The sequence below is a fragment of the Mercenaria mercenaria genome, chromosome 10, assembly GCF_021730395.1.
Source record: "Mercenaria mercenaria strain notata chromosome 10, MADL_Memer_1, whole genome shotgun sequence".
Lineage (NCBI taxonomy): Eukaryota > Metazoa > Mollusca > Bivalvia > Venerida > Veneridae > Mercenaria > Mercenaria mercenaria.
In genome coordinates this window covers 32,777,971-32,793,471 of record NC_069370.1, presented here as the reverse complement: position 1 = coordinate 32,793,471, position 15,501 = coordinate 32,777,971, and the positions used below count along the sequence as shown (strand labels likewise).

At 35.3% G+C, this 15,501-nt stretch overlaps 1 protein-coding gene across 5 annotated transcripts in view; it reads right to left on the bottom strand.

Moving 5' to 3' along the window:
* The window catches only part of LOC123559480 (diacylglycerol kinase beta-like), a 150,362-nt gene that overhangs the window by 17,127 nt on the left and 117,734 nt on the right, over positions 1 to 15,501 (bottom strand). For 2 of the 5 annotated variants that reach the window (XM_053552632.1, XM_053552634.1), the window contains exons 11-19: positions 15,234 to 15,351; positions 13,193 to 13,281; positions 9,458 to 9,469; positions 5,066 to 5,182; positions 2,716 to 2,880; positions 1,724 to 1,815; positions 1,118 to 1,192; positions 553 to 638; positions 35 to 124 (exon numbers count right to left, since the gene is read on the bottom strand). In XM_053552632.1, coding sequence (XP_053408607.1) covers positions 35 to 124; positions 553 to 638; positions 1,118 to 1,192; positions 1,724 to 1,815; positions 2,716 to 2,880; positions 5,066 to 5,182; positions 9,458 to 9,469; positions 13,193 to 13,281; positions 15,234 to 15,351 — 844 coding nt within the window. Of the gene's footprint in view, positions 1 to 34; positions 125 to 552; positions 639 to 1,117; positions 1,193 to 1,723; positions 1,816 to 2,715; positions 2,881 to 5,065; positions 5,183 to 9,457; positions 9,470 to 13,192; positions 13,282 to 15,233; positions 15,354 to 15,501 lie in introns of all 5 variants that reach the window. The other 3 variants (XM_053552635.1, XM_053552636.1, XM_053552631.1) reach the window with 2 other exon arrangements.

Genomic DNA, 15,501 nt, shown 5'->3' with positions numbered 1-15,501 from the left:
CCTGAAAATACTGCTTTGAAATGAAATGTATTACCTCTACCCCAGTGTAAACATCTAGCCAGGTCATTTCCTGTACCCAGAGGTAACACTGCAACAGGAGGCTGGGGGTCAAAGTTCAACTTGTCTGAAATAGAAAGCATTCCTGTAGAAATTTTCGATGTTGGACACCAACGAAGTAAGTGTTATAAATGTCACTTAAATGTTATTTATTAGTTATCAAAATACTGTAATTACTTTTAATTTCATAGCTAATACTAAAATACATTCTATCTCTATTTTCACTTTGGAAAAAGAAATGGCAGTATTTTTCATGAAATAGAACTTCATGTCTTTCTTTCATATGTCAGTATCAATTTCTCAGTAACAACTTTTAAATAAGATATGCTGCTATCAAAGACCCCTACATTTTAAAATGACAGAATTATGGCTTCCATAGAAATGTATCAATAAAAGCAAAACATCAAAAGAAAACTTTACTCAAATGACAAAATCAAAGGTCTGAACAAGAATTAAATACAGCAGTATTAATTGAAAGACAGAAAAGACATTTACCCATTGCCTCTAACAGCCAGCCAACTGTACCATCACCACCACATACAAGTATTCGGAAATGTTTTATGTCTTTAAAAAACTGTAACCTGTAATAATTATGTTAACTTTGTTAAAAATAATGGTGGGAGTTGCGGTCATGAGGTTAAGGGCAACTCCACCATGAAGTCATGGGTTCAAAACTCCACTGGTGTCATGACCGAGTACCTCCACATAGCACCAGCTTTAGATTTTACTAGGAAACAGATTATAGAGTATTCAAATAAGCTTCAGGCTTTCTTCACAACAAAGCTAAAACAAATTAGTATAAACTAAAAGAATTTTCACCATTTAAACAAAAAAATAGTTATCACTGAAAAAAATTGCATTTAAGATCTTCTACCTTTAAGTATGGCCTTGACCTAGTGACCTGGGTTATGCACTCTGCATGTTGTCTTTACAAGATGAAAAATTGATGCCAGTACTAGGAAACAGCCAAATTAGATACTGAAATTTCAAGAATGGATTTCCAAACTCAAGTTTTATAATTCTCACCTCAAAACAGACATCCTAACAGTCAGCGACTTACCCGACTTGGGGTCCACCTTTCATCAGATCATACACCTGTCGTGGATTTAGTAGATACTGGAATTTACGCATTATTCTGAAAGAGAAAAAAATATCTTATTCAGTTATTAAATCAACAGAGTGCAAGAAATAGTCCACACAGTAATTTTTACACATGTGAAACAAGAGCTGTCACTAATGGTGACAAATACCCCCCACAGCGCCTTGACCTTTGACCTGGTGATCTTGACCTTTGACCTGGTGACCCCAAAGTCAGTAGGGGTCGTGTACTCAATAAGTACTATCAGCATGTGAAGTTTGAAGGTCCTGGGTGCAGTGGTTCGCGAGTAAAGTACCCTCATGCAAAAAGTTAATGCTGTTGTGACAACTAACGGACGGACAGTTGAAAACTAATTTGCCTCCCTTCGGGGGCAGAAAAAATCCGCCTTACTGAAATATGTAAGACATATATTGTCTTGCATTTTTCCTTATAGATAAAATTATCTTATATGCTGGATAACAGGTGCCTGAAAAAAAAGGGTCGGCAACAAGAGGGTACCCATGTACTTTTCTAAGCCCTAGTCAGCAACATACATATTTATAGTACAGTATGTACTGGAATACTCACTTACTACCCTGTTTCCCACCACTCTTTGGATTCACGAACACTAACAATGGATGAGCATTATCAACTGGACTTATCTGAAATGAACTCTGACCCTGAAACAGAAATAAGACACACCATTATTAGAACATAAGAATATCTATGAATATTTGTTGATATATATTCTTTACTTATTACCTTCTCAGTCATTATTTTTGAGAACAGTTGTTAACCCCTATCATGCTGGACATGACTGACTCTGCCTTTGCGATCAGTGTAGATCATGATCAGCCTGCAAATCTTTTTCATGACATCTCTTCCCAGTGCAAAGATGTAAATTTACCTGTGCCATGAGATCACCTGTTAACAAAGACCACTTTTTTTCCCTTTTCCTAGGATGGTCTTTTCAGACAAATTATACTGTACCAAATCTTACAGGATTCAAATTTTGAAAAACTTCTAGACAGTTGTTTTTATCATGTTGCTTCAAAAATTCAATTGTTTTAACAGGACCGGCTAGACCAAAATTTTAATATACAATGAAAGCCCAAGATATTGAATCTAGACATTTCCATAAATTTACCCATACGGCTTGATACTGTAAAATCATTTTATTCTGTGGGCAAATACTTTTGTGGTCTTAGCTATAATGGCTTATTTGTGGGGATATGAATTAATGGGTTTAGAATCTTGATTATTAACCTTTAGCCTGCCAAATTTCTAAAATGGACTGGTCCATCATTCAATTTTGGCAATACCATTTATTTTTCGAAGGAGTGTTCACTGTAAATTTACTCACTGAATAGCGAACAGTGCAGACCATGATCAGCCTGCACTGGTCAAAAAGGCAAAATCACTTGCACCAACAGGCTAAAGGTTAAATGAATGGGAATTTTACTTGATATCTGGGACTAAATTTTGCGGATTTACCCAACTACAAAAATTAATCCCCCATGAATATTTATGATTTCACAGTATACTGATTTCCATTAAACCATTTAAGGTTATATACTTACAGCAGAGCCATCAAAAACTGCGGAATCTGTCCGCGTTAACACCCTCTTCTCTCCTGTCTTGCGATCCAGGACAGCAGGACATATTGCAGTTGGGGGCAGTATGTGTTCCCGGTATGGCCCTAAATCACATTCTGGTTTTACTTGAGACGCACATTTATTGTGTAGCTGAAACAAATACAACATCACGATCAATAAAATTACGAAAAAGAGGGTCATTGACCCTAAAGCACTCACCCGTGTATCAGACTTCAAGTGTGTTTGTGTAACGTAATGGTACAAGTACAAAGATAGGTTTCTTCTATGTTAGCCTATATTATATACATGTCACACACATTTTTGAACTTAGGGCAATAGTTTGAACAATTATGGTAGATAATGCAACTCTGAAATCACATGCCAAATATCAAGGCTCTAGCTATTATTGATTCAGAGAAGAAGATTTTCAACATTTCTTATATATAAGCCTATAGTAAGTATATGTCGCACACAGGGGCATGCTCATTTTTGACCTTAGGGCAATAATTTGGACAATTATGGTAGGGAGTCACACCTTTATATTGCAAGCCAAATATCAAAGCTCTAGAAAAAAAGACTTTTAAAGTATGGTAGCTGAAAACCTATTTCTAACCAAAAAGACCCATAATGTTCAATGAACTGGAACCATTGAACAACTTTGAAACAGGGCTACCCAAATATCATTTGTGTAAAGTTTCATCAAAATCCATTCAGTGGTTTTGGAGGAGAGGTTGTTTAAAGAAATTGTTGATGAAAAGTGACCATGCCCTCTGGTGGACATGCTTTTTAACAAATTAAAAAAATCTGAACAGTATTTGTACAAGGTCACACAAAGACAATTTGTGTGAAATTATTTTAAAATTGGGCTAACAGTTTTATACAAGAAGATTTTCTAAGTTTCTACTATACACATAAAGAGAAAAGTGAATACGCCCCCTGGCAGCCATGTTTTTTTGACGAATCAGAATAATTTGAACAATCTTGGCAGAGGGTCACACAAGGACCTTTGTGTGTAATTATTGTAAAATCGGGCAAACAGTTTCACACATGAAGATTTTTTTAATTTCCACTGTAAACATATAATGAAGCGTGACCATGCCCCCTGGCAGCCATATTTTTGGATGAATCGGTATAATTTTAACAAACTTGGTAACGGGTCACACATGGAGCATTTGTGTAAAATTATTCTAAAATTGAGTCAATAGTTTCACACAAGAAGACTTTTAAATTTTCCAATATACACATACAGGGAAAAATGACTAAGCCCTCTGGCAGCCCTTGTTTTTTGACGAATCAAAATAATCTGAACAATCTTGGTACAGAGTCACACAAGAACCATTTGTGTAAAATTATTTTAAAATCAGGCCAGCAGTTTCACACGAGAAGATTTTTAAAATTTCCACTATATACGTTTAGGGGAAAGAGACCATGCCCTCTGGTGGCAATGTTTTTTGACAAATCAAAATAATCTGAACTATCTTGGTAGAGGGTCACACAAGGACCATTTTTGCCAAATTATTTTAAAATCGGGCTAGCAGTTGCACACAAGAATATTTTCAAAGTTTCCACTATTTACATATAGGGAAAGTGACAACACTTCCTAGCAGTCACGTTTACTGACGAATCTTGGTAGAGAGTGACATAAGGACCATTTGTGTGAAATTATTTCAAAATTGGACAATCAGTTTAGGCGGAGATGTCGTTTGAATTTTTTTTTATTTTTATTTTTAGCTCTGGTAGCCCCTATGTGCAACCAAGCGAAACTGTTTGAATAACTTTGGTAGAGCCCAAAGAACATCATGGCCGAATTTCATCAAAATCCATTCAGTGGTTTTGAAGAAGATGTTGTTTAAACACAATTGTTGACGATGGACGACTTGACGGACAAATGGACGCACGCACGACGGACACAACGTGATCACAATCACTCACCAAAAACAAGAGCTGTTTATACAATAAAATAAAGTCCTATGGCACCATAATAAGATTTCATAGAGTAACGACACTTGCTGGTGATATATTGAATTACACTTACCATAAGGTAGTACCATCTACAGCGGAGTCCTGTAACACCATTATAAGACTTTATAGATTTATGACACTTGTTAGTGATATATTAATAGAATTACACTTACTGTAAGGTGGCACCATCTACAATGAAGTCTTGTGACACCATTGTAAGATTTTATAGATTTATGACACTTGTTAGTGATATATTAATAGAATTACACTTACTGTAAGGTGGCACCATCTACAATGAAGTCTTGTGACACCATTGTAAGATTTTATAGATTTATGACACTTGTTAGTGATATATTAATAGAATTACACTTACTGTAAGGTGGCACCATCTACAATGAAGTCCTGTGACACCATTGTAAGATTTTATAGATTTATGACACTTGTCACACTTTCCAGAACAGTTGCCCTCAACCCAATGATGATTCATCACCTGAAAATATCCAAAAATAGAATTCTTACATTATTATTACAACCCAACCACCTGCGTGTGTTACTGTTAGGAGAAAAATACTACTGCAACCACTAGTTTTCTATAAAGCAAAAGTAAAATTAACACAATATAAATTCTGGAAATTAAAAAAAAAGCTGCTGAGTGTGCATTTTCAATATCAAGTCAGCTGTTAGAAGCATAGCTTACATTTTCCCAATCCATAACAAATCTTACTTTTGTAGCGAAAATCAGATCTCCGAAACAAGTAAATATGCTTTATTCACAAAAATTACTTATGCCACCTTAACGAACATCCAGATGGAGTGAAGTTTTATAAAACACTAACTCTTAATGGAAGGCACTGCTGTTAGATGACCTACAATGACATGGCACCACCTGTTACCAAGTCTGGAAGATACTGTCTACAGACAGGACACTGAACTACATCCAACATCTTGCGTTTCTTACATCAAAGGAGATTTTTTATCTTTGTTCCAAATGTAATATAGAACTATATATATTTCTTAACTTTCTATTTATAGAAAAGCATGTAGCCACCGTGTTTCAAACAATGTAAAACATGTCTTGTTCCTGATCTATTTAGTTTAATGACCTATGCAAAAGTAGAGTAAATTGTTATCATTACGAAGGGTTGTGATTGTGTCCAATTAAAGGAGCATAAAACTTTTCAGGTACATTGTAACCCAAGGTTGAATTAATAAATTACCCAGTGTAATTCATGACATAATAAACAAGAGAAACATTGGCGTTTTTTATGAAATAACATATCACCCAGATCAATTGATCAAAACACCTAGATGCTTGCAAGTTGTAACTGGAAGAAAAAAGTTCATTTTATTTTATTTTGTTGGGTTTAACGTCGCACCGACACAATTTTAGGTCATATGGCGACTTTCCAGCTTTTTAATGGTGGAGGAAGACCCCAGGTGCCCCTCCGTGCACAATTTCATCACGAGCGGGCACCTGGGTAGAACCAACGACCTTACGTAAGCCAGCTGGATGGCTTCCTCATGTGAAGAATTCTACATCCCAAATGAGGTTTCGAACCCACATCGATGAGGGGCAAATGGTTTGAAGTCAACGACTCTAACCACTCGGCCACGGAGGCCCCCTAAAAAAGTTCAGGTCTGTTTAATTTTATACTTCTTTGGTGTAATGAATATTATATAGTTTACAGTAATATGAAAGGGGAGACATCCCTGTTTATTGAAATATCAGCTAGAACCTTTAATATTGCATTGCTAAAGTGAAGTTATAAATAACAAAATGCAAAACGGGAAAAGAAATGCTGCAATATTAACATAATTATGACAAGAGCAACTCTTAGTGCACCCCCTCAAAAATTTTGGTGGGGGCAAACAAAATTGTAATACTGGTATAAACAAGTGGGCAACCCCTTTCTATTATATATAAAATTACAACAACAACAATTCCAGGGTTAAAGCACCCCAGCAAAGTAATAATTTCACAATGCTATTGTATTACCTCATTTACCATTTGGCACATTACCGTGTAACATACTGCATAACTCGTTTGCCACACTACTGCATTACTCATCTGGCGCAATACTGCATAACTCAGTGAACATTACTGCATAACTCATTTTGTGTATTACTGCATAACTCATTTGGTGAATTACTCCATAACTCTTTTGGTGTAATACTGCATAACTCATCGCTTATTACTGCCTAACTCAGTGAACATTACTGTGCCATTCATTTGGCACATTACTGCTTAACTAATCTGGTGCATTACTGCATAACATGGTGAACATTACTGTGTAAATGATTTGGCATAACATTGCTTAACTCATTTTGGGCATTACTACACTTACAAGCACATTACTGTATAACTTACTTGGTGAATTTTTGCCCGAGTGCGCATTACTGCATAAACTCAATGAACATTACTACGTAACTCATTGTGCAATACTGTGTCACTCACTGCGCATTAGGTACTTGTAACTCATTGCATATTACTGCATAACTGCACATTATCAATTATCATCACCAAATTCATTTGGAGTATTACTGTGTAACTCATTGCAAATTACATACCCATAAATCATTGACCATTACTGCATAGCTCATTATACATTACTGTGTAAATCATTTGGCGCAATACTGTGTAACTCACTGCGCACTACATAGTAGTGTAAAGACTATAACAAAATGATATTTCTAGACACTACGATGAACCCCTCTTAATCCCAAACCTTGTGATGAAACACCTTTAAAATCAACTGGTAGTGGGCAGTCCGAAGCAGCAGGATTTTCTAAATAGGCAAAGGGTAGACAATAGATACTGTGTAATGGGGCATTCCAACACAGTACAATGTTGTTTACAAGCAAAGGACAGACAAAGCAGAAACTGTGTATTGGGCAGTCCAACACAGTAAGTTTTTTTACAAGAAAAGGGTAGATAATGTAGACATAACAGCTTATACTCATGCCTCATAAGGAAAATCTACAAAGACATATAGGAAAATTTTGCACGCAAGTTCCTCCGCGCAATGTTTTTATATCATAGCTAAATCCTTTGTCTGTCTGTTAAAAACAGCCTTTTCAATATAATAGACAATAATTATCAATGATCAATGATATATCTATAGACAGTTATATTCATATATATCAAACATGCAATATTTAAAGTGCAATACAACGATATCATGTTAATATATTTGAACCAGCAAACTGATTATATAGCAAAGCAAAGAAAATTACAGCAGAAAGCAAGAAAGAAGGTTATTTGTACAACAAATTAAGCTCAAACATGATATGGTCCATAGTCGCTCATCTCAAGATCCCAGGTAACATTGGAATATTGGACCAATATCGGCAAACAAATATCTGTTTATATTGTTTCAACATTAGACTATATATATTGGACCAATATCAGCAAACAAATATCTGTTTATATTGTTTCAACATTAGACTATACATAATGGACCAATATGGGCAAACAAATATCTGTTTATATTGGTTCAACCATTAGACTGTATCGGTCATCAGCATTATCATTATCTATATCCGGTATTTGTTGAAAACAAAAAAGGGGCTAGTGTCAACTTTGCATAACTGATATCAGGCCAAAAATGAAAACTGTATTGGTCTGATATATAATGTTTCTAGGGACACTGCTTGAAGAAACTTAGTAAAGTATCATAAGCCTATGTGAAGGATGCTAAAAATTAGTATCCCGAACATCAATCAAGACAAACTGTCAAAGAAACCTAAAGACTCCAAGAATACCGATGCCAGAGTGCCCACCTTTACTAACAGCTCATCCTGAGCCTTTTGGCTCCAGTGAGGTATTAAAAGTTATATCTTATATATAAACTAAGACAGCCAGCTCATACTTCCTTCACAGAATAAAAGCACACATTCTGATACACAGACAATGTATTAAAGCATATCAACAAATGTCTAGTTTTAACCATGAAAAGACAGCTCTAAATGGAGAGCCATCACTGACAACATTGATATATATTCTTAGAGGCAGATCATTTAACTGCACTGCTGGACAAGTCAAAACTCGTGGAAAGAATTTTTACACACGAAAATGTTTAACCTCATTACTAAATGAGTCTTGAGAAAAATTAGGACAAAAGAACTTTTGTTTACAAGAGGTAGTTTTGCTTAGGCTATCATAAATTTATGTTTTAAGTTATCTTAGAACAATTAAATACCTAAGAGTTTAGATATATAACTATTTTGACAGAATAAATGAAAAATGTGGCCTATATGCATAAACTCATGTGCATATGCATAAATTCAAAGCGAGTTGTTTTGACATAAGGCATAGAAAAATATACAATTTAATTTACAATAAATGCACTTGTAATGAATATATTAAGCCAGAATTTTTCACAGCTTTTTGTGGTAGTTTGTGCTCTGCCTTGTAATGCAAAGTACATGTTTTATTAACCTTTAGCCTGCTGCCAGCAAGTGAGTCTGACTGAGACAAGTGCAGACCAAGATCATGGTCTCATGGTCTGCACTGTTCGCTTTTCAGTCAGTAAATTTTCAGTGAACGTCCCTTCAAATAATAAATGGTACTGCCCAAACTGAATGATGGATCAGTCCATTTTATAAATTCAGTAAGGTAAAGGTCAATTAAAATATAGAAAACATACCATTTAGGCGTTTAATATCAAGTAAAAATTTTAGATTTAGAATGTGAAAGAAAACATGCCCTCAAGAAGACCAATCTGCCTTTAAGAGAAGAAGAAGTTATGCACATGTAAATACATACCTGTGTAGGCTGCTATAAAGACAGAGGACGGTAGAATGTAGAGAACTAACTACACAATATATAGCGACATATCCCATCACCACACTGTATAATCATCTAGATATGTAATAATATACCCCATCACATACCCCTTACAATGTACTTATTTTATAATGTATAGTAAGATACCAAGCCACATAACCCACCACCACACAGAATAGTCACTAAATAAGCTGTAACCCAAAAATATTGCAGGAGAAGTTAATACCATATTATTCCTACTCACACACTCCTACCCTTGTTATATATATATATTTTTTTTTTTTAAAGTACACTAACACACATAAGGTATCATAGCAGCTTCCCGACTTAATGGAGCAGGACACAAGAGGGCCAAAGAAGCCCCTGTAGATACAATTCAAGCTCAGACAGACTCTTACGACCTTCGACCTTTGCAAATGAATAGCTTCAAACATGTAAACAAGAGCTGTCACTATTATTGACAAATGCCCCCGAAGCATGCTCAAGAATGCTACAGTTGTCTGCGTATGATAAATTAACCCATTATGGGGAACATTTGTGCCAAGTAATTTTTAAATCCCTTGATAAATAGCAGAGTTATGGACAAGACAAGAAAAATACCATGTTAACTTTTGACTTCTTAGTATGACCTTGACCTTGGAGCCAGGGGTCTGGGTCTTGCGCATGACATATCATCTCATTATAGGGAACTTTTATGCCAAGTAATTTCAAAATCCCTTGATGAATGGCAGAGTTATGAACCAAACACGAAACAGACCATGTTAACCTTTGAACTCTTAGTGACCTTGACCTTGGAGCTAGGGGTCTGGGTCTTGCACATGACATGTTGTCTCATTATGGGGAACATTTATGCCAATTTATTTCAAAACCTCTTTATGGATGGCAGAGTTACAGCCCGGACAAGAATACTCGGACACACGGACGGTGCAATTTTAATATGTCCACCGTCCGGGGCATAAAAAACTCTACATCCCACAAAAGTGCAGGAAAAGTAATTAGAAAGTCAGCAATCATAAGCACTTGACCTAAGCTGACTATCAAAATGTCAACATGTCTTATGTACTCAATAAATCTATCAAGTTTTTTTTTTACTATGACATTTGTCTGAATGACCTACCTTTGTTCAATTAAGATAATATTATTATTATTATCATTGCTATTATTATTATCATTGCTATTATTATTATCATTGCTATTATTATAATTATTATTATTACATTACTACAAATATAAATCTTTATCTAGTTGCTAGTACATGTGATGGATTAATAGTAACTGAATATATGGGAGCCATAAAATAGCCACAAATCGTCAGCCATCTGCATCAATACGCAATAAAATGAAATAAAGAAAGCCAATATATGTCATATGTAACTATATCCTAATAAATAGTCATCCCACTTATTACTGGAAGTATTAACATCACCGTGATTTATAACAAATCACCACATTTACATAAACAGTTTTAACACTAACATTTCAGAGCAGGAGAGTGCTTTTTGTAGTTGTATAATTTCAGGTTATTTCAATCATATAGGAGTATCCTGGTATTAACAAATGCTCCAACTTGGTTTTCTCCCATATTTCAGTTGGGATACCCATTGGTGGGGAAATTGGACCACAGCATTTGTTTGGATAATACCACGGAAGTCCCCTGCAATGAACACTGGAGTGCCACCTGAATATGGACAGTATTACCTGTTGGATTCCTCTTCAATCAGAATTTTTCCCACATTCTAGTAAATTGTAATTACATGTAGATCAAAGAAAATAACCATCTAGCATCTTTAACCTCATAAAATATTTTGGCAAGAAATTCAAATTTTGCGCAGTAAACACATCAGAGTTTTTCTGCATTTCTTTTTTTTTTTTAGTTTTTTAAATGGATCCTAAAGTACTCAGATCCATGATGTATTTATTCTATTTTACCAAAATTAATCAAATGAAACAGGAACAGGCTGCTCTGAGGCTGGGGTAGTCACAATATCATTATATGTGAAGTCATGAAAATATATGACAAACTGCACAATCAATAACCTCATCATCATAGTCAAATTACTTTACCTTGACCAAGGTAAAAATGATATAAGTAATATAAGAAAGGAAAGATGGAATGTGACATTTTGTAGCTATATATCTGTGTTATCTTAACCTGGCATACATAGGTCAGGTTAACAAAAACATGAAATTGCACATCATAAATGCCAAAGTAGGAAAATATATAATTTTAAACTAAGCGTGTCAATATTAAATGTGAGAAATATCTTTTCTTACCATGATTTTATGGATTCTAATTTTTCATCCTTAATTTGAGCCACGCCATGAGAAAACCAACATATTGGGTTTGCAACCAGCATGGATCCAGACCAGCCTGCGCATCCGTGCTGTCTGGTCAGGATCCATGCTGTTCGCTAACTGTTTCTCTAATTGCAATAGACTTTGAAAGCGAACAACATGGATCCTGAACAGACTGTGCGGATGCGCAGGCTAGTCTGGATCCATGCTGGTCGCAAACCCACTATGTTGGTTTTCTCATGACGCGGCTCACCTGTGTATCCCTTTAAACTCACACTGACTAAAAAATATTATGTCTTACAAGGACATAAGTGCAAATAGTTAATCTATATGATATCTGTATTGACCATTTCACAAGGACGTTGACACATATGAGAATGCCCTACAGCAAGTCTGTACCTAGAAATATCAATGCAGTAAACAAAAAAAAACATACAACTCTGATAACTATCTTGGCACAGCGGGTATTGACCAAGTGGTATAACATAAGGTTTTGCTGACAACTTTTGTAAGTTTACGTATCAGAGTTAAAGTAAATTCATTTTACATTATGTTTAATTCAGCTGCTTTGATATATTAAGATGTCTTGAAATTGAATCAACTGTTTGGATCAGTCCAATCAACTCTTAAAAAAACAAGCTTGTACATTTGTAAATTACAAATAGAAAATCATTTCCCTAAAATATTCTAATAATTAATTTTTGTAAAAAAAAAAATTTTGTCATCATGTTTTCTTGTATTTAATTCACTAATCCAATATCAATATCAACTCTGGAAATAACTAGAGATGCTTTTGAGAAAAGCGCATGTCTCCCACAACTGCCCCTATGAAAAATGTTAGTTTCTCTAGATGTTTTAGACGAGTGGATCCAATTAGATGGTCTGGATGAGCGGATCCAATCAGTAATTCAAGGGCCATAAATCAAAAGTGCCTGGGCGGATTTGGCTAGTTATCGAACTTGGGTAAGGTCTTATGGCCAAACACATTTTGTTCAATCGGATGAGAAATGTTCGACTTAAGAGTGCAGACAAGCTTTGTGACAGACACACACACAGACTGGAGTAAATCAATATGTCTCCCACACCACTGTGTGGTGGGAGACATGATAATTAATTATCCGCTGTTTCATTTTAGGTCTTGTAGGTATCACATAAATTGGCTTTCAACTGTAAAAAAAAAAATATGTAAAGTTAGAAGTTGAAGAAAGACAGTGTTATATGGTATACATGAGAGGAAGCTGACAGCCAAGAAATAGCTTAGCCACAACCACAGTGACCTCAGTCTGGAGACCAGTCTAGGAACTTGAGCTTTTGATTGGTTATTTGTGAACAAAAATTTAAAATTGACCAATGACAAGGCTGCATTCACAGACTGGTCCCCAAGCTCAAGTTTATATCCTTGTAGTCTGGTTTTCTTACCTGTGAAGTCTTTTTAGATTTCACGTATGTGGTGATGCAAGATGCGGGAGCACGATGTACACAACGCTCGTGAACTGTGTATTTACAAACTGAAGACCAAAGCAAGTATGAAATTAAAACAAGTGGTGACTGCGGTGCAGGTTAACAACAATCATATATAAAGCACCAAAGAGCTCATATTAATAAAATGAGAATCAGAAAATTACAAACAAGAGGGCCAGGATGGCCCTATATCACTCACCAGAGTTCATCATTCTGGCCTACTGACCTAGTTTTTGACCACACATGACCCAGTTTCAAATCCAATCTAGAGATCATCAAGACAAACATTCTGACCAAGTTTCATAAAGACTGGGTTACAACTGTGGCCTCTAGACTGTTAATAAGTTTTTCCTTTGATTTGACAGAGTGACCTTGTTTCTGACCCCACATCACCGAGATTTGAACTTGACCTAGAGGTCATCAAGACAAACACTGACCAATTCTCATGAGTTTCAAACTTAAACTATGGACTCTTGAGTGTTAACAAGATTTTCCTTTGATCTGGCCTACTGACCTAGTTTATGGCCCCACATGACCTAGTTTCAAACTTGACCTAGAGATCATCTATACAAATATTCTGACCTAGTATCATAAAGATTGGGTTAAAAAAAGTGACCCTATTTTTTTGACCCCACATGACCCAGATTTGAACTTGACATAGAGGTTTTCAAGACAAACACTCTGACCAATTCTCATGAGTTTCAAACTTAAACTGTGGGCTCTTAGAGTGTTAACAAGATTTTCCTTTGAACTTTTTTTGACCCAACATGACCCAGTTTCGAACTTGACTTAGAGATCATCAAGACAAACATTCTGACTAAGTTTCATAATTCATAATTGGGTCACAAATGATGCCTCTAGAGTGTTAACAAGGCAAATGTTGACGGACGACACGCAACGACGGACGTCACAATGACTGGTCACAATAGCTCACCATGAGTACTTCGTGCTCTAGTGAGCTAAAAATGTATATTATGGTGCTACATCAATAGGTGGAAAGCTTATTAAGTTTTTTAGAAACAAAAAAGTCTGGGCTGACCAAACTGCAGCTGCAATAGTGAAACAAATACGATAATGTTACAATTCATTTTTTTTGTAAGGCTTATTAAACTCACACAAACAACATAATATAATTAAGAACATATGGTATGTCTCCAGATTTAAAGGTGGTCAATCAGATTTTGGTCGACTAATGGATTGTTCAAAACTTTAACAACTAATTGTTTACATTTATTTGTGTTCACCGAGTTCTTAATAAAGGTAAGATTTTCACTGGAAGTATTTTTAAAATTTCCTTTGACAAGTATATATTTTGCCAAAATTCATTAGAAACTCAAGTCTATGAAATCATTTTTACCTCCCTTTGCCTTTATCGCTTGGGCAACCAAGATAGATTTTAAATAGATGAATTCCGAAGCTATACACTTTTTTAAAACCTGCCTTTTACTTCAGGTAGTGGAAATGTCCCAATATTTATCAAATGCAAATGTAAAACCAGAAATTTTATTGATATCTGAAGAAATAGTCCACTTTTTAAATACTTTTATATTCAAGGGAGGTAATAACAGAAATTCGCAAAAAGTAATAAAGTATACATTTCAGTAGTGATCAAACTCTATGTAATGGGTCTTTCTGATTCTTAAATAAATATCTAACAGAATAAATGAAAACTGAAAAAATGTCTTAAATTGTTGCTAAATGTGATTGACCACCTTTAAAGATACAGCAAAAGCCCAAGTGCCCATCTGGATATATCTTGGTCATTACGGGATCTAGGTAAAACAACCAACCTTCCACAAGCATATAAGCTAGCTTCCTTCCACGGAACCCCATAGCATACAGGGGAAAGTGATACAAAGCAGGAAACCTTGGTTACTTTGACCCCCAAGTTCAGAATTAGAATATTACGCTGTGCTACCACTGGTTAGGAAAATGAATTGAATCATATAATCTTATTCTTGAGTGCATTTTAATCAACAGTAGTATGGTTAATACTAACATGTACAACACAAGCCTTGCTTCCCAAGGCCAACTAAGAGATTCAAACAAAGGTTACAATACGCTGGTTTGTTGAAATGCTTCAGTCTCCATACATGGGTTCCATCATCCTTCACATTCTAAAAATAGAAAACAAAATGTCAACAGATGCTTGTAACAAAAACATTGCCCCCAAGATAGCCTGTAATTGGAAGGTAATGTTCCTTTAGTCACACAAAACCATATCATAAAGTTCTGGGAAAATAAGTCTGTCAATACTGTTATTATTT